General features: G+C 38.1%; 2 protein-coding genes across 3 annotated transcripts in view; both read left to right on the forward strand.

The window, feature by feature from the left end:
• The window catches only part of LOC116609452 (fidgetin-like protein 1), a 44,215-nt gene extending 25,016 nt beyond the window's left edge, over positions 1–19,199 (forward strand). The window contains exons 9-16 of the mRNA XM_048728995.1: positions 11,333–11,474; positions 11,757–11,857; positions 12,588–12,738; positions 14,877–15,038; positions 15,361–15,416; positions 15,763–15,926; positions 18,150–18,244; positions 18,883–19,199. Coding sequence (XP_048584952.1) covers positions 11,333–11,474; positions 11,757–11,857; positions 12,588–12,738; positions 14,877–15,038; positions 15,361–15,416; positions 15,763–15,926; positions 18,150–18,244; positions 18,883–19,005 — 994 coding nt within the window. The 3' untranslated portion in view covers positions 19,006–19,199. The remainder of the gene's footprint in view (positions 1–11,332; positions 11,475–11,756; positions 11,858–12,587; positions 12,739–14,876; positions 15,039–15,360; positions 15,417–15,762; positions 15,927–18,149; positions 18,245–18,882) is intronic.
• A 92-nt stretch (positions 19,200–19,291) lies between these two features.
• LOC5502007 (cryptochrome DASH) lies at positions 19,292–25,938 on the forward strand. Of its 2 annotated transcripts, XM_032370286.2 has the most exons (5): positions 19,292–20,293; positions 20,373–20,458; positions 22,840–24,025; positions 24,429–24,691; positions 24,937–25,938. In XM_032370286.2, exons 3-5 carry the CDS (start codon positions 22,850–22,852, stop codon positions 25,112–25,114), a joined length of 1,617 nt encoding a protein of 538 aa, XP_032226177.1. In that variant the 5' UTR covers positions 19,292–20,293; positions 20,373–20,458; positions 22,840–22,849; the 3' UTR covers positions 25,115–25,938. The 2 variants fall into 2 exon arrangements, with proteins under 2 accessions (XP_032226177.1, XP_032226175.1); XM_032370284.2 differs by lacking the exon at positions 20,373–20,458.
• Positions 25,939–26,350: the final 412 nt, after the last annotated feature.

Here is a 26,350-nt window from a genome sequence, read left to right on the forward strand (position 1 = left end):
GCGCATTCCTTTTTTATCCCCAACATTGCTTATTGTTTTCTCATAATTCCAATTGATGACGCACATTCATTTTCATCCTTGATATTGTTATTGTTTTCTCATAATTCCTACTGATGACGCGCATTCAATTTCATCCTTGATATTGTTTATTGTTTTCTCATAATTCAGATTGATCACGCGCATTCGTTTTCATCCTTGATATTGCTTATTGTTTTCTCATAATTCCAATTGATGACGCATATTCGTTTTCATCCCCAACATTGCTTTTTGTTTTCTCATAATTCCAATTGATGACGTGCATTCGTTTTTATCCTTGATTTTGCTAATTGTTTTTTTCATAATTCCAATTGATGGCGGGTATTCGTTTTCATCCTTGATATTGCTTATTGTTTTCTCATAATTTCAATTGATGACGCGCATTCGTTTTCATCCTTGATATTGCTTATTGTTTTCTCATAATTCCTATTGATGACGCTATTTATTTTCATCCCGAACATTGCTTTTTGTTTTCTTATAATTCCAATTGATGACGCACGTTCGTTTTCATTCTTGATATTGCTTATTGTTTTATCATAACTCCTATTGATGACGCTTTTCGTTTTCATCCCCAACATTGCTAAATGTTTTCTCATAATTCCAACTTATCACGCGCATTCGTTTTCATCCTTGATATTGCTTATTGTTTTCTCATAATTCCAATTGATGACGCGCATCCGTTTTCATCCTTGATATTGCTTATTGTTTTCTCATAATTCCTATTGATGACGCTATTTATTTTCATCCCGAACATTGCTTTTTGTTTTCTCATAATTCCAATTGATGACGTGCATTCGTTTTCATTCTTGATATAGCTTATTGTTTTCTCATAATTCCAATTGATGACGCACGTTCGTTTTCATTCTTGATATAGCTTATTGTTTTCTCATAACTCCTATTGATGACGCTTTTCGTTTTCATCCCCAACATTGCTAATTGTTTTCTCATAATTCCAACTGATCACGCGCATTCGTTTTCATCCTTGATATTGCTTATTGTTTTCTCATAATTCCAATTGATGACGCGCATCCGTTTTAATTCTTGAAATTGCTTATTGTTTTCTCATAATTCCAATTGATGACGCATATTCGTTTTCATCCCCAACATTGCTAATTGTTTTCTCATAATTTCAATTGATGAAGCACGTTCGTTTTCATTCTTGAAATTGCTTTTTGTTTTCTCATAATTCCGATTGATGACGCATGTTCATTTTCATTCTTGATATTGCTAATTGTTCTTTCATTATTTCAATTGATGTCGCGCATTCCTTTTTTATCCCCAACATTGCTTATTGTTTTCCCATAATTCCAATTGATGACGCTATTCGTTTACATCCGCAACATTGCTTATTGTTTTCTCATAATTTCAATTGATGACGCGCCTTCGTTTTCATTTTTGAAATTGCTTACTGTTTTCTCATAATTCCAATTGATGACGCATATTCGTTTTATCCCCAACATTGCTAATTGTTTTCTTATAATTCCAATTGATGACGCTATTCGTTTACATCCGCAACATTGCTTATTGTTTTCTCATAATTCCAATTGATGACGCGCATTCGTTTTCATTCTTGAAATTGCTTACTGTTTTCTCATAATTCCAATTGATGACGCATGTTCGTTTTCATCCCCAACATTGCTAATTGTTTTCTCATAATTTCAATTGATGACGCACGTTCGTTTTCATTCTTGAAATTGCTTATTGTTTTCTCATAATTCCGATTGATGACGCACGTTCGTTTTCATTCTTGATATTGCTTATTGTTTTATCATAATTCCTATTGATGACATGCATTACTTTTTTATCCCCAACATTGCTTATTCGTTTTTATCCTTTTATCTCATAATTCTTATTGATGACACGCATTCCTTTTTTATCCCCAACATTGCTTATTCTTTTCTCATAATTTCAATTGATGACGCACGTTCGATTTTATTCTTGATATTGCTAATTCTTCTTTTTTAATTCCAATTGATGGCGTGCATTCGTTTTCATCCTTTATATTGCTTATTGTTTTCTCATAATTCCTATTGATGACACGCATTCCTTTTTTATCCCCAACATTGCTTATTCTTTTCTCATAATTTCAATTGATGACGCACGTTCGATTTCATTCTTGATATTGCTAATTCTTCTTTTATAATTCCAATTGATGGCGTGCATTCGTTTTCATCCTTTATATTGCTTATTGTTTTCTCATAATTCCTATTGATGATGTTATTCGTTTTCATTCTTGATATTACTTATTGTTTTCTCATAATTCCAATTGATGACGCGCATTCCTTTTTTATCCCCAACATTGCTTATTGTTTTCTCATAATTCCAATTGATGACGCACATTTATTTTCATCCTTGATATTGTTATTGTTTTCTCATAATTCCTACTGGTGACGCGCATTCTATTTCATCCTTGATATTGTTTATTGTTTTCTCATAATTCAGATTGATCACGCGCATTCGTTTTCATTCTTGATATTACTTATTGTTTTCTCATAATTCCAATTGATTACGCGCATTCCTTTTTTATCCCCAACATTGCTTATTGTTTTCTCATAATTCCAATTTATGACGCACATTCATTTTCATCCTTGATATTGTTATTGTTTTCTCATAATTACGATTGATGACGCACGTTCGTTTTCATTCTTGATATTGCTAATTGTTCTTTCATTATTCCAATTGATGGCGCGCATTCCTTTTTTATCCCCAACATTGCTTATTGTTTTCTCATAATTCCAATTTATGACGCACATTCATTTTCATCCTTGATATTGTTATTGTTTTCTCATAATTTCAATTGATGACGCACGTTCGATTTCATTCTTGATATTGCTAATTCTTCTTTCATAATTCCAATTGATGGCGAGCATTCGTTTTCATCCTTTATATTGCTTATTGTTTTCTCATAATTCCTATTGATGATGTTATTCGTTTTCACCCTTGATATTGCTTATTGTTTTCTCATAATTCCAATTGATGGCGCGCATTCCTTTTTTATCCCCAACATTGCTTATTGTTTTTCATAATTCCAATTGATGACGCACGTTCGTTTTCATTCTTGATATTACTTATTGTTTTCTCATAATTCCAATTGATGACGCGCATTCCTTTTTTATCCCCAACATTGCTTATTGTTTTCTCATAATTCCAATTGATGACGCACATTCATTTTCATCCTTGATATTGTTATTGTTTTCTCATAATTCCTACTGATGACGCGCATTCAATTTCATCCTTGATATTGTTTATTGTTTTCTCATAATTCAGATTGATCACGCGCATTCGTTTTCATCATTGATATTGCTTATTGTTTTCTCATAATTCCAATTGATGACGCATATTCGTTTTCATCCCCAACATTGCTAATTGTTTTCTCATAATTTCAATTGATGAAGCACGTTCGTTTTCATTCTTGAAATTGCTTTTTGTTTTCTCATAATTCCGATTGATGACGCATGTTCATTTTCATTCTTGATATTGCTAATTGTTCTTTCATTATTCCAATTGATCACGCGCATTCGTTTTCATCCCCAACATTGCTAATTGTTTTCCCATAATTCCAATTGATGACGCTATTCGTTTACATCCGCAACATTGCTTATTGTTTTCTCATAATTTCAATTGATGACGCGCCTTCGTTTTCATTCTTGAAATTGCTTACTGTTTTCTCATAATTCCAATTGATGACGCATATTCGTTTTCATCCCCAACATTGTTAATTGTTTTCTTATAATTCCAATTGATGACGCTATTCGTTTACATCCGCAACATTGCTTATTGTTTTCTCATAATTCCAATTGATGACGCGCATTCGTTTTCATTCTTGAAATTGCTTACTGTTTTCTCATAATTCCAATTGATGACGTTTTCATCCCCAACATTGCTAATTGTTTTCTCATAATTTCAATTGATGACGCACGTTCGTTTTCATTCTTGAAATTGCTTATTGTTTTCTCACAATTCCGATTGATGACGCACGTTCGTTTTCATTCTTGATATTGCTTATTGTTTTATCATAATTCCAATTGTTGGCGGGTATTCGTTTTCATCCTTGATATTGCTTATTGTTTTCTCATAATTTCAATTGATGACGCACGTTCGTTTTCATTCTTGAAATTGCTTATTGTTTTCTCATAATTCCGATTGATGACGCACGTTCGTTTTTATCCTTGATTTTGCTAATTGTTTTTTCATAATTCCAATTGTTGGCGGGTATTCGTTTTCATCCTTGATATTGCTTATTGTTTTATCATAATTTCAATTGATGACGCGCATTCGTTTTCATCCTTGATATTGCTTATTGTTTTCTCATAATTCCAATTGATGACGCGCATCCGTTTTCATCCTTGATATTGCTTATTGTTTTCTCATAATTCCTATTGATGACGCTATTTATTTTCATCCCGAACATTGCTTTTTGTTTTCTCATAATTCCAATTGATGACGCACGTTCATTTTCATTCTTGATATAGCTTATTGTTTTATCATAACTCCTATTGATGACGCTTTTCGTTTTCATCCCCAACATTGCTAATTGTTTTCTCATAATTCCAACTGATCACGCGCATTCGTTTTCATCCTTGATATTGCTTATTGTTTTCTCATAATTCCAACTGATGACGCGCGTCCGTTTTAATTCTTGAAATTGCTTATTGTTTTCTCATAATTCCAATTGATGACGCATATTCGTTTTCATCCCCAACATTGCTAATTGTTTTCTCATAATTTCAATTGATGAAGCACGTTCGTTTTCATTCTTGAAATTGCTTTTTGTTTTCTCATAATTCCGATTGATGACGCATGTTCATTTTCATTCTTGATATTGCTAATTGTTCTTTCGTTATTCCAATTGATGTCGCGCATTCCTTTTTTATCCCCAACATTGCTAATTGTTTTCTCATAATTCCAACTGATCACGCGCATTCGTTTTCATCCTTGATATTGCTTATTGTTTTCTCATAATTCCAATTGATGACGCGCGTCCGTTTTAATTCTTGAAATTGCTTATTGTTTTCTCATAATTCCAATTGATGACGCATATTCGTTTTCATCCCCAACATTGCTAATTGTTTTCTCATAATTTCAATTGATGAAGCACGTTCGTTTTCATTCTTGAAATTGCTTTTTGTTTTCTCATAATTCCGCTTGATGACGCATGTTCATTTTCATTCTTGATATTGCTAATTGTTCTTTCATTATTCCAATTGATGTCGCGCATTCCTTTTTTATCCCCAACATTGCTTATTGTTTTCCCATAATTCCAATTGATGACGCTATTCGTTTACATCCGCAACATTGCTTATTGTTTTCTCATAATTTCAATTGATGACGCGCCTTCGTTTTCATTCTTGAAATTGCTTACTGTTTTCTCATAATTCCAATTGATGACGCATATTCGTTTTCATCCCCAACATTGCTAATTGTTTTCTTATAATTCCAATTGATGACGCTATTCGTTTACATCCGCAACATTGCTTATTGTTTTTTCATAATTCCAATTGATGACGCGCATTCGTTTTCATTCTTGAAATTGCTTACTGTTTTCTCATAATTCCAATTGATGACGTTTTCATCCCCAACATTGCTAATTGTTTTCTCATAATTTCAATTGATGACGCACGTTCGTTTTCATTCTTGAAATTGCTTATTGTTTTCTCATAATTCCGATTGATGACGCACGTTCGTTTTCATTCTTGATATTGCTTATTGTTTTATCATAATTCCAATTGTTGGCGGGTATTCGTTTTCATCCTTGATATTGCTTATTGTTTTCTCATAATTTCAATTGATGACGCACGTTCGTTTTCATTCTTGAAATTGCTTATTGTTTTCTCATAATTCCGATTGATGACGCACGTTCGTTTTTATCCTTGATTTTGCTAATTGTTTTTTCATAATTCCAATTGTTGGCGGGTATTCGTTTTTATCCTTGATATTGCTTATTGTTTTCTCATAATTTCAATTGATGACGCATATTTGTTTTCATCCCCAACATTGCTTTTTGTTTTCTCATAATTCCAATTGATGACGTGCATTCGTTTTTATCCTTGATTTTGCTAATTGTTTTTTTCATAATTCCAATTGATGGCGGGTATTCGTTTTCATCCTTGATATTGCTTATTGTTTTCTCATAATTCCTATTGATGACGCTATTTATTTTCATCCCGAACATTGTTTTTTGTTTTCTCATAATTCCAATTGATGACGCACGTTCGTTTTCATTCTTGATATTGCTTATTGTTTTCTCATAACTCCTGTTGATGACGCTTTTCGTTTTCATCCCCAACATTGCTAATTGTTTTCTCATAATTCCAACTGATCACGCGCATTCGTTTTCATCCTTGATATTGCTTATTGTTTTCTCATAATTCCAATTGATGACGCGCATCCGTTTTCATTCTTGAAATTGCTTATTGTTTTCTCATAATTCCAATTGATGACGCATATTCGTTTTCATCCCCAACATTGCTAATTGTTTTCTCATAATTTCAATTGATGAAGCACGTTCGTTTTCATTCTTGAAATTGCTTATTGTTTTCTCATAATTCCGATTGATGACACGCATTCCTTTTTTATCCCCAACATTGCTTATTGTTTTCTCATAATTTCAATTGATGACGCACGTTCGATTTCATTCTTGATATTGCTAATTCTTCTTTCATAATTCCAATTGATGGCGTGCATTCGTTTTCATCCTTTATATTGCTTATTGTTTTCTCATAATTCCTATTGATGATGTTATTCGTTTTCACCCTTGATATTGCTTATTGTTTTCTCATAATTCCAATTGATGGCGCGCATTCCTTTTTTATCCCCAACATTGCTTATTGTTTTTCATAATTCCAATTGATGACGCATGTTCATTTTCATTCTTGATATTGCTAATTGTTCTTTCATTATTCCAATTGAAGACGCGCATTCCTTTTTTATCCCCAACATTGCTTATTGTTTTCTCATAATTCCAATTGATGACGCACATTCATTTTTATCCTTGATATTGTTATTGTTTTCTCATCATTCCTACTGATGACGCGCATTCAATTTCATCCTTGATATTGTTTATTGTTTTCTCATAATTCAGATTGATCACGCGCATTCGTTTTCATCCTTGATATTGCTTATTGTTTTCTCATAATTCCAATTGATGACGCATATTCGTTTTCATCCCCAACATTGCTTTTTGTTTTTTCATAATTCCAATTGATGACGTGCATTCGTTTTTATCCTTGATTTTGCTAATTGTTTTTTTCATAATTCCAATTGATGGCGGGTATTCGTTTTTATCCTTGATATTGCTGATTGTTTTCTCATAATTTCAATTGATGACGCGCATTCGTTTTTATCCTTGATATTGCTTATTGTTTTCTCATAATTCCTATTGATGACGCTATTTATTTTCATCCCGAACATTGCTTTTTGTTTTCTCATAATTCCAATTGATGACGCACGTTCGTTTTCATTCTTGATATTGCTTATTGTTTTCTCATAACTCCTGTTGATGACGCTTCTCGTTTTCATCCCCAACATTGCTAATTGTTTTCTCATAATTCCAACTGATCACGCGCATTCGTTTTCATCCTTGATATTGCTTATTGTTTTCTCATAATTCCAATTGATGACGCGCATCCGTTTTCATTCTTGAAATTGCTTATTGTTTTCTCATAATTCCAATTGATGACGCATATTCGTTTTCATCCCCAACATTGCTAATTGTTTTCTCATAATTTCAATTGATGAAGCACGTTCGTTTTCATTCTTGAAATTGCTTATTGTTTTCTCATAATTCCGATTGATGACACGCATTCCTTTTTTATCCCCAACATTGCTTATTGTTTTCTCATAATTTCAATTGATGACGCACGTTCGATTTCATTCTTGATATTGCTAATTCTTCTTTCATAATTCCAATTGATGGCGTGCATTCGTTTTCATCCTTTATATTGCTTATTGTTTTCTCATAATTCCTATTGATGATGTTATTCGTTTTCACCCTTGATATTGCTTATTGTTTTCTCATAATTCCAATTGATGGCGCGCATTCCTTTTTTATCCCCAACATTGCTTATTGTTTTTCATAATTCCAATTGATGACGCACGTTCGTTTTCATTCTTGATATTACTTATTGTTTTCTCGTAATTCCAATTGAAGACGCGCATTCCTTTTTTATCCCCAACATTGCTTATTGTTTTCTCATAATTCCAATTGATGACGCACATTCATTTTTATCCTTGATATTGTTATTGTTTTCTCATCATTCCTACTGATGACGCGCATTCAATTTCATCCTTGATATTGTTTATTGTTTTCTCATAATTCAGATTGATCACGCGCATTCGTTTTCATCCTTGATATTGCTTATTGTTTTCTCATAATTCCAATTGATGACGCATATTCGTTTTCATCCCCAACATTGCTTTTTGTTTTTTCATAATTCCAATTGATGACGTGCATTCGTTTTTATCCTTGATTTTGCTAATTGTTTTTTTCATAATTCCAATTGATGGCGGGTATTCGTTTTTATCCTTGATATTGCTGATTGTTTTCTCATAATTTCAATTGATGACGCGCATTCGTTTTTATCCTTGATATTGCTTATTGTTTTCTCATAATTCCTATTGATGACGCTATTTATTTTCATCCCGAACATTGCTTTTTGTTTTCTCATAATTCCAATTGATGACGCACGTTCGTTTTCATTCTTGATATTGCTTATTGTTTTCTCATAACTCCTATTGATGACGCTTTTCGTTTTCATCCCCAACATTGCTAATTGTTTTCTCATAATTCCAACTGATCACGCGCATTCGTTTTCATCCTTGATATTGCTTATTGTTTTCTCATAATTCCAATTGATGACGCGCATCCGTTTTCATTCTTGAAATTGCTTATTGTTTTCTCATAATTCCAATTGATGGCTCATATTCGTTTTCATCCCCAACATTGCTAATTGTTTCTCATAATTTCAATTGATGAAGCACGTTCGTTTTCATTCTTGAAATTGCTTATTGTTTTCTCATAATTACGATTGATGACACACGTTCGTTTTCATTCTTGATATTGCTAATTGTTCTTTCATTATTCCAATTGATGGCGCGCATTCCTTTTTTATCCCCAACATTGCTTATTGTTTTCTCATAATTTCAATTGATGACGCGCATTCGTTTTCATCCTTGATATTGCTTATTGTTTTCTCATATATCCTATTACGCTATTCATTTTCTTCCCCGACATTGCTTATTGTTTTCTCATAATTCCAATTGATGACGCTATTCGTTTACATCCGCAACATTGCTTATTGTTTTCTCATAATTCCAATTGATGACGCGCATTCGTTTTCATTCTTGAAATTGCTTACTGTTTTCTCATAATTCCAATTGATGACGCATATTCGTTTTCATCCCCAACATTGCTAATTGTTTTCTCATAATTTCAATTTATTACGCACGTTCGTTTTCATTCTTTATATTGCTTATTGTTTTCTCATAATTCCTATTGAGGACACGCATTCCTTTTTTATCCCCAACATTGCTTATTGTTTTCTCATAATTTCAATTGATGACGCGCATTCCTTTTTTATCCCCAACATTGCTTATTGTTTTCTCATAATTCCAATTTATGACGCACATTCATTTTCATCCTTGATATTGTTGTTTTCTCATAATTCCTACTGATGACGCGCATTCAATTTCATCCTTGATATTGCTTATTGTCTTCTCATAATTCCAATTGATGACGCATATTCGTTTTCATCCCCAACATTGCTTTTTGTTTTCTCATAATTCCAATTGATGACGTGCATTCGTTTTTATCCTTGATTTTGCTAATTGTTTTTTTCATAATTCCAATTGATGGCGGGTATTCGTTTTCATCCTTGATATTGCTTATTGTTTTCTCATAATTTCAATTGATGACGCGCATTCGTTTTCATCCTTGATATTGCTTATTGTTTTCTCATAATTCCTATTGATGACGCTATTTATTTTCATCCCGAACATTGCTTTTTGTTTTCTCATAATTCCAATTGATGACGCACGTTCGTTTTCATTCTTGATATTGCTTATTGTTTTCTCATAACTCCTATTGATGACGCTTTTCGTTTTCATCCCCAACATTGCTAATTGTTTTCTCATAATTCCAACTGATCACGCGCATTCGTTTTCATCCTTGATATTGCTTATTGTTTTCTCATAATTCCAATTGATGACGCGCATCCGTTTTCATTCTTGAAATTGCTTATTGTTTTCTCATAATTCCAATTGATGACGCATATTCGTTTTCATCCCCAACATTGCTAATTGTTTTCTCATAATTTCAATTGATGAAGCACGTTCGTTTTCATTCTTGAAATTGCTTATTGTTATCTCATAATTCCAATTGATGACGCATATTTGTTTTCATCCCCAACATTGCTAATTGTTTTCTTATAATTCCAATTGATGGCGCGCATTCCTTTTTCATCCCCAACATTGCTAATTTTTTTCTCATAATTTCAATTGATGAAGCACGTTCGTTTTCATTCTTGAAATTGCTTATTGTTTTCTCATAATTACGATTGATGACGCACGTTCGTTTTCATTCTTGATATTGCTAATTGTTCTTTCATTATTCCAATTGATGGCGCGCATTCCTTTTTTATCCCCAACATTGCTTATTGTTTTCTCATAATTTCAATTGATGACGCGCATTCGTTTTCATCCTTGATATTGCTTATTGTTTTCTCATAATTCCTATTACGCTATTCATTTTCATCCCCAACATTGCTTATTGTTTTCTCATAATTCCAATTGATGACGCTATTCGTTTACATCCGCAACATTGCTTATTGTTTTCTCATAATTCCAATTGATGACGCGCATTCGTTTTCATTCTTGAAATTGCTTACTGTTTTCTCATAATTCCAATTGATGACGCATATTCGTTTTCATCCCCAACATTGCTAATTGTTTTCTCATAATTTCAATTTATTACGCACGTTCGTTTTCATTCTTGATATTGCTTATTGTTTTCTCATAATTCCTATTGATGACACGCATTCCTTTTTTATCCCCAACATTGCTTATTGTTTACTCATAATTTCAATTGATGACGCACGTTCGATTTCATTCTTCATATTGCTAATTCTTTTTTCATAATTCCAATTGATGGCGTGCATTCGTTTTCATCCTTTATATTGCTTATTGTTTTCTCATAATTCCTATTGATGATGTTATTCGTTTTCATCCTTGATATTGCTTATTGTTTTCTCCATACTGTAATTCCAATTGATGGCGCGCATTCGTTTCTTTTTTTTCATAGAGTCCCATATGGTGGTGGCGCAGTGCATGCTGGGAGGAAGGGAAGTGATAGCGGTAAAGCTGAAAGTATTACCGGGGACCCTGTGGTAGATGAGAAGCTCAAACACCTGGAGCCAAGGATGGTGGATCTGATTATGAGTGAGGTGAGGATTTGACCACCAGGTGCACTGCCCTAGCTGGGGTTCTAGTGATGTCTGCAGGCTTGTTTAGACAGTACGATTTAGTTGTATGTGACCTGACTACAACATATATTAGTCCTAAATTACACACTAGGACTTTCCTAGTAGAGCATTGTAGCGTAGCCTTACCTCATAGATCATTCATTTATCTCCCTACCACACCGGTAGCTTGGAGATTTCTTTTACAACAAAAACTTGTTTTTTTATTCCAGTACGCAAACTCAAAAATCTTCCCGTTTGTCGTAGATTATGGACCATGGCCCGCCTGTCACGTGGGATGACATCGCGGGACTGGAGTTCGCCAAGAATGTGATCAAGGAGATCGTTGTGTGGCCCATGCTGCGACCGTGAGTTTCACCTTGACCTTCGCCTCATATGTGATTCTACCATCGCGTGCAAAGTTGTTAAAACATCTAAATAATTTATATACTGTAAGATGAACCATTGCTTTAGTATACGACGACATTTATAGCCGTTTTCTTCACCAATCTGTACCTGTTGATTGGTCCGGAAAAAGACTTGTACTGTTTGTGTTTATAGGGATACATTCAAAGGTCTCCGCGATCCACCAAAATGCGTACACATTTTGTGTTTATAGAGATATATTTCAGGATCTCTGCTACCCACTAAAAGATTTATACTGTTGTGTTAATAGGAATAGAATAAAAAAGCCCAAACTGTCGCGATCTCGTACCAGAACAATGAATACAATACACCAAAAACTCGAAATCGACTCTGCCAAATTTTCGTCTTTAATAAGACTTAAGACTGCCCTGAAGAAGTCTTATTAAAGACGAAAATTTGGCGGAGTCGATTTCCAGTTTTTGGTGTATTGTTGTGTTAATAGGGATGTATTTCAGGATCTCTGCTATCCACCAAAAGATTTATACTGTTGTGTTTATAGGGATATATTTCAGGATCTCTGCTATCCACCAAAAGGTTTAATACTGTTGTGTTCATAGGGATGTATTTCAGGATCTCTGCTATCCACCAAAAGGTTTATATTGTTGTGTTTATAGGGATATATTTCAGGATATCTGCTATCCATCAAAAGGTTTATGCTGTTCGTGTTTATAGGGATATATTCAAGGGTCTCCGTGGTCCACCAAAAGGCTTGTTATTGTTTGGACCGCCCGGTACAGGCAAAACGTTGATTGGCAAGTGTATCGCCAGCCAATCAAAGGCCACGTTCTTCAGCATTAGTGCCTCCTCGCTCACCTCAAAATGGGTAAGACACACAAGCGGCCCTCCCTCCCTCCCTACCTTGCTTCAAAATGGGAAAGCCACACAGGGGCGTCTCTCCCTCACCTCAAAATGGGTAAGAGACTCAAGCACGTCTCTTACTCTCCTTAAAATGGGTAAGACACACAAGCGTCTCTCCCTCACCTCAAAATGGGTAAGACACACAAGCGCGTCTCTCTCACCTCAAAATGGGTAAGACACCCAAGCGCGTCTCTCTCACCTCAAAATGGGTAAGACACCCAAGCGCGTCTCTCTCACCTCAAAATGGGTAAGACACCCAAGCGCGTCTCTCACTCACCTCACAGACACACAAGCGTGTCGCTCACTAACCTTAAGATGGGTAAGACACATAAGCAAGTCTCTCTCTCACCTCAATGGCTAAGACACACCAGCGTGTCTCTTATTCACCTCAAAATGGGTAAGACACACAAGCGCGTCGCTCACTAAACTTAAAATGGGTAAGACACATAAGCAAGTCTCTCTCTCACCTCAATGGCTAAGACACACCAGCGGGTCTCTTATTCACCTCAAAATGGGTAAGACACACAAGCGCGTCTCTCACCTCACAATGGGTGAGACACACAAGCGTGTCTCTCTCTTACCTCAAAATGGGTAAGACACACAAGCGCGTCTCTCACTCACCTCAAAATGGGTAAGACACACAAGCGCGTCTCTCACTCACCTCAAAATGGGTAAGACACACAAGCGCGTCTCTCACTCACCTCAAAATGGGTAAGACACACAAGCGCGTCTCTCTCACCTCACAATGGGTGAGACACACAAGCGCGTCTCTTTCACCTCACAATAGGTAAGACACACAAGCGCGTCTCTCACTCACCTCAAAATGGGTAAGACACACAAGCGCGTCTCTCACTCACCTCAAAATGGGTAAGACACACAAGCGCGTCTCTCACTCTATATGCCGTCATATCTATCAGTTTATCGATGTGATATATATCTGTTGTCGTCCAGGTATCTGGCATGTGTTATATATCTGTTGTCGTCCAGGTATCTGGCATGTGTTATATATCTGTTGTTGTTCAGGTATCTATCATGTGTTATATATCTGTTGTTGTTCAGGTATCTATCATGTGTTATATATCTTTTGTCGTCCAGGTATCTATCATGTGTTATATATCTGTTGTCGTCCACGTATCTGGCATGTGTTGTATATCTGTTGTCGTCCAGGTATCTATCATGTGTTATATATCTGTTGTTGTTCAGGTATCTATCATGTGTTATATATCTGTTGTCGTTCAGGTATCTATCATGTGTTATATATCTGTTGTTGTTCAGGTATCTATCATGTGTTGTATATCTGTTGTCGTCCAGGTATCTGGCATGTGTTGTATATCTGTTGTCGTCCAGGTATCTGGCATGTGTTATATATCTGTTGTCGTTCAGGTATCTATCATGTGTTATATATCTGTTGTCGTCCAGGTATCTGGCATGTGTTATATATCTGTTGTCGTCCAGGTATCTGGCATGTGTTATATATCTGTTGTTGTTCAGGTATCTATCATGTGTTATATATCTGTTGTTGTTCAGGTATCTATCATGTGTTATATATCTGTTGTCGTCCAGGTATCTATCATTTGTTATATATCTGTTGTTGTTCAGGTATCTATCATGTGTTATATATCTGTTGTTGTTCAGGTATCTATCATGTGTTGTATATCTGTTGTCGTCCAGGTATCTGGCATGTGTTGTATATCTGTTGTCGTCCAGGTATCTATCATGTGTTATATATCTGTTGTCGTCCAGGTATCTGGCATGTGTTATATATCTGTTGTTGTTCAGGTATCTATCATGTGTTATATATCTGTTGTTGTTCAGGTATCTATCATGTGTTATATATTTGTTTTTGTTCAGGTATCTGGCATGTGTTATATATCTGTTGTCGTCCAGGTATTTGGCATGTGTTATATATCTGTTGTTTTTCAGGTATCTATCATGTGTTATATATCTGTTGTTGTTCAGGTATCTATCATGTGTTATATATCTGTTTTTGTTCAGGTATCTATCATGTGTTATATATCTGTTGTCGTCCAGGTATCTGGCATGTGTTATATATCTGTTGTTGTTCAGGTATCTATCATGTGTTATATATCTGTTGTTGTCCAGGTGGGTGAAGGAGAGAAGATGGTGCGTGCTATGTTTGCCGTGGCGCGGTGCTATTTACCCGCCGTCATATTCATGGATGAGATTGACTCACTGCTGACTCAGCGCACCGACGGTGAACACGAAGCATCCAGAAGAATCAAGACCGAGTTCCTCGTACAGCTGGTAAGAGAATAAAGTTGCTTACCTCCCCTATCTGTACTAGCTGTTTTTCACGCGTTGCCCCGTAGAAATCTAGTCCCTGACCAGTGGTGTTTGAGATACGTGACGTCATCGTGAATCCGTGTGCCTGTCCCAGATCGCCGCCTTCCACACGGTTAGTCTACTACCCAGCAAGCCCATAGGAACGGCAAGGATTTGGCTAGTAGTTAACCTGTGAGCTTTACAGCGGTATAGCAGCCAGAAATTTGGAGAACGCCGAAAATGCACCAACCTAAACACTCTCAAGCTGAACTTATCTGAATCTGTATTCCGTTGTGTTTTTCAGGATGGGGCGACGACTGCTTCAGATGAGAGGCTCTTGGTAGTCGGAGCTACAAATAGGTGAATGAAAGTTTCCTTTTTATGGTCAATGTGGAATAAGTTGTTACTCTTACCTTCATGTGTACAAATACACATAATTTTTCCGTGAAATTCATCATGGAAACGGCACCTTTTTGACCCAACTACAAGCGAATTTTGTAGCTTTTTGAAATAATGTTTAAAGTATTTGCCATCCTTGGTGTTGCCCTTGTCATCGTTTTCGATATTTGCGGTTTGCTGTCCTTGTCTGAAAGCACTCAAAAACCTCGCAGCAACGACATGGAAATAGTTCAGTCTAAGATAGATGTGTTGTCCGAGGCTCTCCTGCGTCGCCTCCTCACCCTGAATGCTTCTGCTTGCGCCTCAGGCCACAGGAAATAGACGAGGCGGCACGTCGTCGACTGGTCAAGCGTCTCTACATACCTCTCCCAGAAGACACCGCACGCGGGCAGATCATCCGCAATCTCCTGAGTCAGCAGAACTACCAACTCACTGACGCCGAGATCCAACAGATTGTCACAAGAACCAAAGGTGATTTACTTCAAGTCAATACTCAGCGTAGTTTCTGCCGTTTTCCGGATTTCCTCTGGTGTTCCGGGTTGATATTGTGACATCATCCAGTGTCCACCTATTCTTTAACGATCGTGAGTGCATTCTACGCCCCTAACCAATATTCAGGCTATAAAAGTCTTGATGCGTGTTGCACCTGTCTTCATGCGTATTGCACCTGTCTTCATGCGTGTTGCACCTGTCTTCATGCGTGTTGCACCTGTCTTCATGCGTGTTGCACCTGTCTTCATGCGTGTTGCACCTGTCTTCATGCGTGTTGCACCTGTCTTCATGCGTGTTGCACCTGTCTTCATGCGTGTTGCACCTGTCTTCATGCGTGTTGCACCTGTCTTTATGTTGGTTGCACCTGTCTTCATGCGTGTTGCACCTGTCTTCATGCGTGTTGCACCTGTCTTTATGTTGGTTGCACCTGTCTTCATGCGTGTTGCACCTGTCTTCATGCGTGTTGCACCTGTCTTCATGCGTGTTGCACCTGTCTTTATGTTGGTTGCACCTGTCTTCATGCGTGTTGCACCTGTCTTCATGCGTGTTGCACCTGTCTTCATGCGTGTTGCACCTGTCTTTATGTTGGTTGCACCTGTCTTCATGCGTGTTGCACCTGTCTTTATGTTGGTTGCACCTGTCTTCATGCGTGTTGTACTTGTCTTTATGTTGGTTGCACCTGTCTTCATGCGTGTTGCACCTGTCTTCATGCGTGTTGCACCTGTCTTCATGCGTGTTGCACCTGTCTTCATGCGTGTTGCACCTGTCTTTATGTTGGTTGCACCTGTCTTCATGCGTGTTGCACCTGTCTTCATGCGTGTTGCACCTGTCTTCATGCGTGTTGCACCTGTCTTTATGCGTGTTGCACCTGTCTTCATGCGTGTTGCACCTGTCTTCATGCGTGTTGCACCTGTCTTCATGCGTGTTGCACCTGTGTTTATGTTGGTTGCACCTGTCTTCATGCGTGTTGCACCTGTCTTCATGCGTGTTGCACCTGTCTTCATGCGTGTTGCACCTGTCTTCATGCGTGTTGCACCTGTCTTCATGCGTGTTGCACCTGTCTTCATGCGTGTTGCACCTGTCTTCATGCGTGTTGCACATGTCTTTATGTTGGTTGCACCTGTCTTCATGCGTGTTGCACCTGTCTTCATGCGTGTCGCACCTGTCTTCATGCGTGTTGCACCTGTCTTTATGTTGGTTGCACCTGTCTTCATGCGTGTTGCACCTGTCTTCATGCGTGTTGCACCTGTCTTGATGCGTGTTGCACCTGTCTTCATGCGTGTTGCACATGTCTTTATGTTGGTTGCACCTGTCTTCATGCGTTTTGTACCTGTCTTGATGCGTGTCGCACCTGTCTTCATGCGTGTTGCACCTGTCTTCATGCGTGTTGCACCTGTCTTCATGCGTGTTGCACCTGTCTTCATGCGTGTTGCACCTGTCTTTATGTTGGTTGCACCTGTCTTGATGCGTGTCGCACCTGTCTTCATGCGTGTTGCACCTGTCTTCATGCGTGTTGCACCTGTCTTCATGCGTGTTGCACCTGTCTTCATGCGTGTTGCACCTGTCTTCATGTTGGTTGCACCTGTCTTCATGCGTGTTGCACCTGTCTTCATGCGTGTTGCACCTGTCTTCATGCGTGTTGCACCTGTCTTCATGCGTGTTGCACCTGTCTTCATGCGTGTTGCACCTGTCTTCATGCGTGTTGCACCTGTCTTCATGCGTGTTGCACATGTCTTTATGTTGGTTGCACCTGTCTTCATGCGTGTTGCACCTGTCTTTATGTTAGGTGCACCTGTCTTCATGCGTGTTGCACATGTCTTTATGTTGGTTGCACCTGTCTTCATGCGTTTTGTACCTGTCTTCATGCGTTTTGTACCTGTCTTCATGCGTGTTGCACCTGTCTTCATGCGTGTTGCACCTGTCTTCATGCGTGTTGCACCTGTCTTCATGCGTGTTGCACCTGTCTTTATGTTGGTTGCACCTGTCTTCATGCGTGTTGCACCTGTCTTCATGCGTGTTGCACCTGTCTTCATGCGTGTTGCACCTGTCTTCATGCGTGTTGCACCTGTCTTTATGTTGGTTGCACCTGTCTTGATGCGTGTTGCACCTGTCTTCATGCGTGTTGCACCTGTCTTCATGCGTGTTGCACCTGTCTTTATGTTGGGTGCACCTGTCTTGATGCGTGTTGTACTTGTTTCGCAGGGTATTCTGGGTCGGACATGAGCTACCTGTGTCGTGAGGCAGCACTTGGACCAATCAGAAGCATTGCCGACATCCAGCACATTACCGCTGAACAGGTGCATCTCGTCTCTATTTATTTTGCTTTTGTATAGATTTATATTCAGAAGAACCCTATAACTAACTATAATCGAATCGATGTTCACTCGAACCGAGCTTGTTTTTAAACCTTATCTTCGACCATTTTTACTAGGATAACTCGAAGTCATCAAATTATCTCGAACTACTTTTCGTTCCTCTTAGTCACTATTTACCACGTTAACTTGAACTCATTCTTTTCTTCCTTCAAAGATTGGGTTAGCGTAGTTCTCCATAAACTTTTTCATCAAATCAATGACAGAACGAATTTTACCTGTCCACTAGAACAGGACTTCCTATGTCGTGCAGATCTGCTTATTGGCGACCTCCCATTTTATTTTAAAAAGGATTTTCTATTGAAGTTCTCCATGTTTCGTGATAGCGAACAGACCTCCCCATTCCAAACGATTCGAATGTCCCTTCGATGCACCACTAAGTAAGGGTTGTGGGTAAAGGGTCTCCTGAGGCGGAGCGGGTGTGGCAGATGATATCTAGTTAAAATGAACACACAAAAATGGTAGTGTAGCATTATTTTTATGTGAATGAAAGCACTTGCACCTTAATTAATAACGAATTCCCGCTGGTATGTAAGATAACATTTGTCGATTGTTTTCCCTAGGTTCGACCGATCTTGTTTTGTGATTTTGACGCGGCATTATCGCAAGTTCGGGCCAGCGTCTCACAACAAGACTTGAACGTCTACACGGAATGGAATAGACTGTTCGGTAGCGGGAGTAAATAAAACCAGTCTTCACATCGAGTTTAGTAGAGCGCATTTCAGCACAGCGCCTCCTAGCAAAGTTTAGACGTCTTTAACCGAAAATGGAGTAATAATAGACTGTTTGGGAGGACAGTACTGACAATAACCCATTAACGTATGATAGAAAATATGTTTCGTATACGATTGTTCCTGAAATAAAATTAAAAAGTTCCTCGTTCCTGTTCCTGTCATGAACTTACATTGACATTTAACTCAGGAAGGTCAAAATTTACCACGGTGAAGTTAGAAGTTAGCCGCCTATTCAGTCGCCTATTCGCAAATTAAGGAAAATTGGCTATAACTTTTGGTTAATGTGGCCGATTCATCTAAAATTTTCAGGATATGCCACAAAACTCTTCCCTCGCAATGTAAGAGGGTTATTATGCATGCTGTCATCAATCAAGTGACGGTGGGAAAATCGACGATGATTTTCGTGAAAAAAACAAAACAAAATTTGTCTGAATCTTTGAAAAACGAAATTTAGTAACAAACACACACCTTTCAACAAATTTCGACAAATATTTCCAATTACGTCATTAATCATTATAACGAGTCAAGTTATTACCGAACTCGTAGCGCACTATAATGAGTCCCGTTATCCCATCTACCGAGCTGTAGCGAACGATAAGGAGACTCGTTATCAAATCTACCGAACCCGTAGCGCATCATAACAAGTCAAGTTATGCCATCCACCGAACCCGTAGCGCACTATAACGATTTAAGTTTTCCCTTCTACCGAACCCATAGCGCACATGTACAGTTAGTGTTAGTGGTATACAATTTGCTTTGTTTTGTCGCTTACAGTATAATTTCGAAGTTTTTGATTTGCAGGCGTTATTCACAAAAATATCGTCCATTTTTCCCACGGTCACGGGATTTTAAATGACTTGTCTAACTGGGTTTAACGTGGTCTAGCGGGGTTTAACGTGGTCTAACGGGGTTTAACGTTGTCTAACGCGGTCTTACGTGGTCTAACGGGGTTTAACGTTGTCTAACGGGGTTTAACGTGGTCTAACGGGTGGCCTAACGAGTACGGTACACCACTATAATCGGTAATATCGGTACCTACTTACCTGTTGTTATATGAATACACTGCAGTACAAAATAATATACCATATATGAAGTACCTAGCCTTGTGGTGCATCCGCTGACCCATAAACTGTAGTCGTGTTTTGTCCGGCGTGCCACATTCTAAAACAAAACACGAGTCTGGCTCTGTTTTGATGTCCCTCTTATTTTTACTCTACCCTCAGATTTACTAGAGACTCCGGTGAGTATTGCAATAGTTTCTTCACATAGGGTGATTATATTACATGCTAGCGCTATTTCTATTCATGTTTTATATGCAGTAGTATAAAACGAAGGAGTCTCCCAAACTCGACCGTTTACATAGTTGTTACGTAACCTCTCCTGCTCTCCTGTCACAAGAACATAGGTAAGGAAGTCTTTATTAAATACACCGAGGGGGGGGGGGGGGGGGGGGAGGGAAGATATTGGGGGGGGTGCTCCTAAAATTTTTAACCACCAAAAGGGGGGCACCGAAAAATAAGGTCCTTCAAAGGAGGGGCTCTGAATTTTTTAGCAGCCATTCTTTTCAGCTTAAATATTTTACTGATATGATCTAGTACAAATGATATGATCTGTAGCACAAATAGATAGTAACCCAAATTATCAATGTATTTAATAATTTTGTCTAAATAAACCATAATATAGATACTTCCAGCTTTCAGTATATAACAGTTGGATTTACCCACCGATACAGTTTATTATCAGTTAAATGATGGGTCATTATTTAATGGGGGGAAGAGGGCTGCTATGTTTGGGGGGGTGGGTTGCGATTTTTTGGGCTTCAATTTGAGGGAGTGCCTCAAATTTTGATACAGGGTTCAGGGGAGGGCCTTATTATTTTAACAGGTATTCTGATCAACATTTGAGCCTCCTAAGAGTCTGGAATTTCAATTTTCTGCTTGCACTTTCATTTGCCTGGCATTTAAATACATTATTGTCTAAAGTGTGGCTTCTACTTTTTTATCTTTTGCAGTTTTTTTAACACCCATTGCTGAATTTACGAATTTCAAGTCCCCACCCCCCCATTAAATTTTCAGATTGGTGGTATGAAAAGATAGTTAAAAAGTTTCAGTTGGAAAGGAGCTAATATTGCGGTTTACTATTTAGGTTTTAGCAATAAGGAGCATTGTAGATATTTGTAAATGGCAAAAGTTCCAGCATGCCTCAGACTTCCCTATACATTTTTTTCCCCCTTAAAAATGGGCTTGAAATCAACACTTCTCCTGTCTGGTAGGTTTAAGGCCAGCTCCGCCACCCCTACATGGGCGTGCCTAAGTCAGCGCTCCCCTCCCCCAGCCTCACACAATAATTTGATGTGCGAAGGGAGGGGGGGGCGGTGTCTGTCTCCCCACAATTTGAATTTGAAACAATGACAGTCAAGGCCATATTCTGGTTAACAGAAAATAAAGCACATATTTTTTCTTTGCAGTGCCCAATCCCCTTTCTTTGTTTGTACAGCATGGCACCGTGAAGAGTGCTCGTTTTTACAATTGTGGGTTTACTACATTCGCATGTGGGCAACTCCTTATTACAGTTGTGGATATATATCACATTTGTGGGCTTCACACTCATGCGGTTATGGAATTTGCTAGTGCTCCTGAAAGAATGTGCCGTCCGTAGAGCATCTAAAAACTAGAGCATAATTTCAAGTATTAAAGTAAAAGTAAAATCTAAAGTAACCAAAATGCTTTTTTAGCTTTTTTTGTTCTGGGGGAGGGCCTGAAGTTTTGTTCTCATTTTTGGGGGAGGGTCACCATTTTTGTGCTTTACCTTTGGGGGGGACCATTTGACTTTTAAGGGAGGAATTAAAAAAATCCTCAAGCAACTAATTAAGGAAAAAACATTCCTGCAAAAAAAAAAAAAAAGGAAGTAAGAGGGCCAAAACCGAAAGTTGTGAAGAAGAGATGTCAGACTCTGAAATAATTCTGAACTTGACTAGATCATCAACTCGGATAAGCAGGGCAACTTCGCAGTATTCATTTTTCAGATTAAGACTTTTTAGTTTATTGAGGTCATAAGGGGGTGGGGCTCTGAAATTGTGGGGTTCTGAAAGGGGGGGCACCGAAAAAATGTTTACATTAAAAGGGGGGGCTCTGAAATTTTAAGATATCTTGAGTAAAAGTCTTCCCTCCCCCCCTTCGGTGTATTTAATGAACACTCCCTAATGAAGACCTATTTTCCCTGAGACAGGATGTGAAGACGTAGCATACTTAGTGTAAAAATCAGAGGGAAGGAATCAGCAGAGAAGGAGCCGGGAAAGCAAGAAAAGAAATAGTTCCTTCTCCGTGAACACTTCCCTTCATAGGGAAAAAGCCGGCTTCAGATTTTACTTTTGTATTAATCCTAACTGATTGAGGATCTATATTATTTGCTTAATTTTAGGGCTCCTTGAATCGGAATTAATACTTGTCAATAGCAATCACTAAAAATATTGTAACTCCAATGACGATTTTTAAGTTCACAGCTACACTGATTGATGATTGATTTTGGCTATCATCCTCCTAGACTCCAAGCAGTCGCACTGTGTCAACGCTTGAAACAGGGGCACCTGCTTGGAGTCTATTATCAATTTAAGCAGTCAATGATAATAAATGCCAATCATTGTAATTATGGCTGATGGCCTATGCATGACTTTTGATTAGCCATTGATTGGCCAGTTGATTGTCCCTGAGCAAAAAGATGAGATAGAATGGTCATTAGGTCAGAGTTTAAGTGAATGGCTTAACACAAATCTCTTTCTCCCTCTAGACTAAGTCACATGCGTATTACCCTAACAAGACTACAGAAGGGCATTGTAACCATGGCAACAAGCAAAACACAGAAAACCGTCATTTGCCTCCTTAGGAATGACCTCCGTTACCATGACAATGAGGCCTTGCTCTGGGCACACAAGAATGCAGATTTTGTCCTACCACTGTACTGCTTTGACCCGGATCATTATAAGACAACATGGCGCTTTTCTCTCCCCAAGACAGCTCAATACAGGGCTAAGTTTTTACTGGAGAGTGTGACGGATCTTCGAAGTACACTTCAGATACATGGCAGTAATCTCATCATCAGACAGTGCCAACCGCTGGAGGCAGTCACTAAGCTGACTGAGCTGTTAAAACCAGTGGCCCCAGTAACAAGTATTGTATTCCAGCAAGAAGTCACTTATGAAGAACTAAATGTTGAGAAAGCACTTGTTGAGTTTTGCAAGAAGTCTGGAATTCATATGCATACCATCTGGGGCTCAACTCTCTTCCACAAAGATGACATTCCATACAAGGCTAAAACAGTTCCAGATACTTATACACAATTCAGGAAGGGAGTAGAGAATCAATCAACAGTAAGAAATCTTATTGATATGCCTAAGAATCTCAAGCCACTACCACCTGTCAAAGGAGAACTTGGGACAATTCCAGATTTAAAGTCTCTTTTGAATGATTCAGAGATCAAAGAGGTGGACCAAAGGTCTGCATTCCCCTTCATGGGAGGTGAGCAAGAAGCATTGTCTCGTCTAGGTAGCTATCTGTGGGGAACAGATAGTGTAGCCAAGTATAAAGAAACCAGGAATGGTCTCCTTGGGGAGAACTACTCTACCAAGCTCAGCCCATGGTTGGCAAATGGGAGCCTTTCACCTCGTATGGTCTACCATAGAATCAAACAGTACGAAGAAGAGCGGGTAGCAAACCACTCCACATACTGGGTCCTTTTTGAACTCATTTGGAGAGACTATTTTAAGTTTGTTTGCTTGAAATATGGAGACAGAGTGTTCTACAGATCAGGGATCATGGGAAAGTCATTGCCATGGAAACATGATAAGATGACTTTTAAGTTATGGTGCGAAGGAAAGACTGGGGTGCCTTTTGTTGATGCAAACATGAGGGAACTGAAGGAGACAGGCTGGATGTCAAACCGTGGAAGGCAGAATGTAGCAAGCTTCCTGATAAAGGTCAGCTTATTTATGTTTGAATGGTTTCACACTCCCCAGTGGTTGATCCAGGCGTGCCTGGGACTGACATTTTAGAAGAACTGTATGTAATCTAACATTACAAATCTACCACCAATCATCTGTTTTATATATGGTGGCGACTCATTTGGGCTGGTGCCAACCTCTCTGCTTTCCTTCAAGGAAATCCTAGATCTGCCCCTGTTTACTGTATTCTCCTAGAAAACAAATCCTGCCAGTTTCTTGTTACCAGTATAGTGAGAAAAAGTGCCTTATTTAGATAATGTTTAAATGCCCAATTTTTCTATTTTACTTATCTGGATTGTCAATCTTCTATTTTATTTATCAGGACTATCAATCTTTATTTTATTTATCAGGATTATCAATCACCTATGTTATTTATCAGGATCTAGGACTTGACTGGCGATATGGAGCAGAATGGTTTGAATCTCTTCTATTAGATCATGATGTCTGCTCAAACTATGGCAACTGGAACTATGCCGCAGGTATTGGTAATGATCCAAGAGAGGGCCGCAAGTTTAACATGGTCAAGCAGGGGCTTGATTATGATCCTGATGGTGATTACATAAAGACATGGGTACCAGAACTAGCAAAGATCCCTGGAGCAAAAGTCCATGTTCCCTGGACACTAAAACCAGGAGAACTGAGGTGAGTTGGTATTTTGTTTTCCAGATTGTTGCACAATGTGATATCTGGGTTGTCATTTTAAGATGATTAATAAAACTTAGGTATACTGTACTCCCTGGTGCCTCTATAATGACTAGAAAGACTAGGAATTAAAACTATTTGAATAAATTTCAGCCTCTGTCACAGGAGCAAATGGCCAGAGAGATATACTAAAAGCTGGAAAACCTGGTGATCATTGTATTAAAATTTTTTTTTTGTTTCCACAGGTCTTCAGGTGTTGAACTAGGAGTTACCTATCCCAACCCAATAGTCATAGCCCCTGAATGGGCGCGGCACACCAGTAAGACCATATCTGGGAAGAAGCCATCCAACTTTAATCCCAGACAAAAGGGGGTGGACTTTTATTTCAAGTCCGCTAATAATGGACCAAGTGGTTCAAGATGATTGAGATAGCTATCTATTAGCTTTTTATGCTCTCACTCAAGATAAGCCAGATGGCTTGCAAACATGTTTTTCAGAAACTTATTGAGCATATTGTACAGAAAAGCTGGATTAGCTTAGCTTAGTCAAAATTTCCTTACCAATAATCTCTTATAAGGGAATGGTCATTATTTATCTGGGGAGGGCTGAGAAGTTGAATTTTTTTCTTCAAAAATTTCAACCCTCCCTCAATCTAAAGCACACATATGGTAAACCTCCCCCAAAAAGGCGACCAAAAATTTAGGCCCTCCCTCAATCTAAAGCACACAAATGGTGACCCTCCCCCAAAAAGGCGACCAAAAATTTAGGCCCTCCCTCAATCTAAAGCACACAAATGGTGACCCTCCCCCAAAAAGGTGACCAAAAATTTAGGCCCTCCCTCAATCGAAAGCACACAAATGGTGACCCTCCCCCAAAAAGGCGACCAAAAATTTAGGCCCTCCCTCAATCTAAAGCACACAAATGGTGAACCTCCCCCAAAAAGGCGACCAAAAATTAAGGCCCTCCCTCAATCTAAAGCACACAAATGGTGAACCTCCCCCAAAAAGGCGACCAAAAATTAAGGCCCTCCTGCAATCTAAAGAACACAAATGATGAACCTCCCCCAAAAAGGTGACCAAAAATTTTGGCCCTCCACCATAACAAAAAAAAAAAAGATAAAAAAAGCATATTGGTAGGTTAATTGAAATTATTAGATGCCCTATGTTTGGCACCTTCCAGGAGCACCAGAAAATTATATAACTGTATGAGTGCAGAGCCCACAAATAAAATTGAATTTTTTTTTCAAATATATGAAATGCTCATTATTGTTTAAACTTAAATGGAAAATAGCATCATTATATCCTTACCAACTGAAATCTTATTTACATATTTTTTCATACCACCAATTTGAGGAGTTAGTAGGGAGGGGAATTTAAGATGAATTTTTAATTGCAAATTCAGTGATGAAAGTTAATAAAACCAAAACTGCAAAAGATGAAAAAAAAGTAGAAACCACACTTTAGGGGATAATGGTTTTCAACACCAGTGAAACACAAGTCATGAAAACTTAAACAGAAAGCGCATCACATTTATTTATCTATTTTGTATGGGATCAGGTCTTCCCCATATAAATTTTGAAATTCCAGACTTTCAAGTAGCTCGGAAGTTTATCAGAATACCTGTTCAAAAAAATAAGGCCCCAACCCCAAATCAACGCTA

This window comes from Nematostella vectensis, chromosome 6, assembly GCF_932526225.1.
Source record: "Nematostella vectensis chromosome 6, jaNemVect1.1, whole genome shotgun sequence".
NCBI classification, from domain to species: Eukaryota; Metazoa; Cnidaria; class Anthozoa; order Actiniaria; family Edwardsiidae; genus Nematostella; species Nematostella vectensis.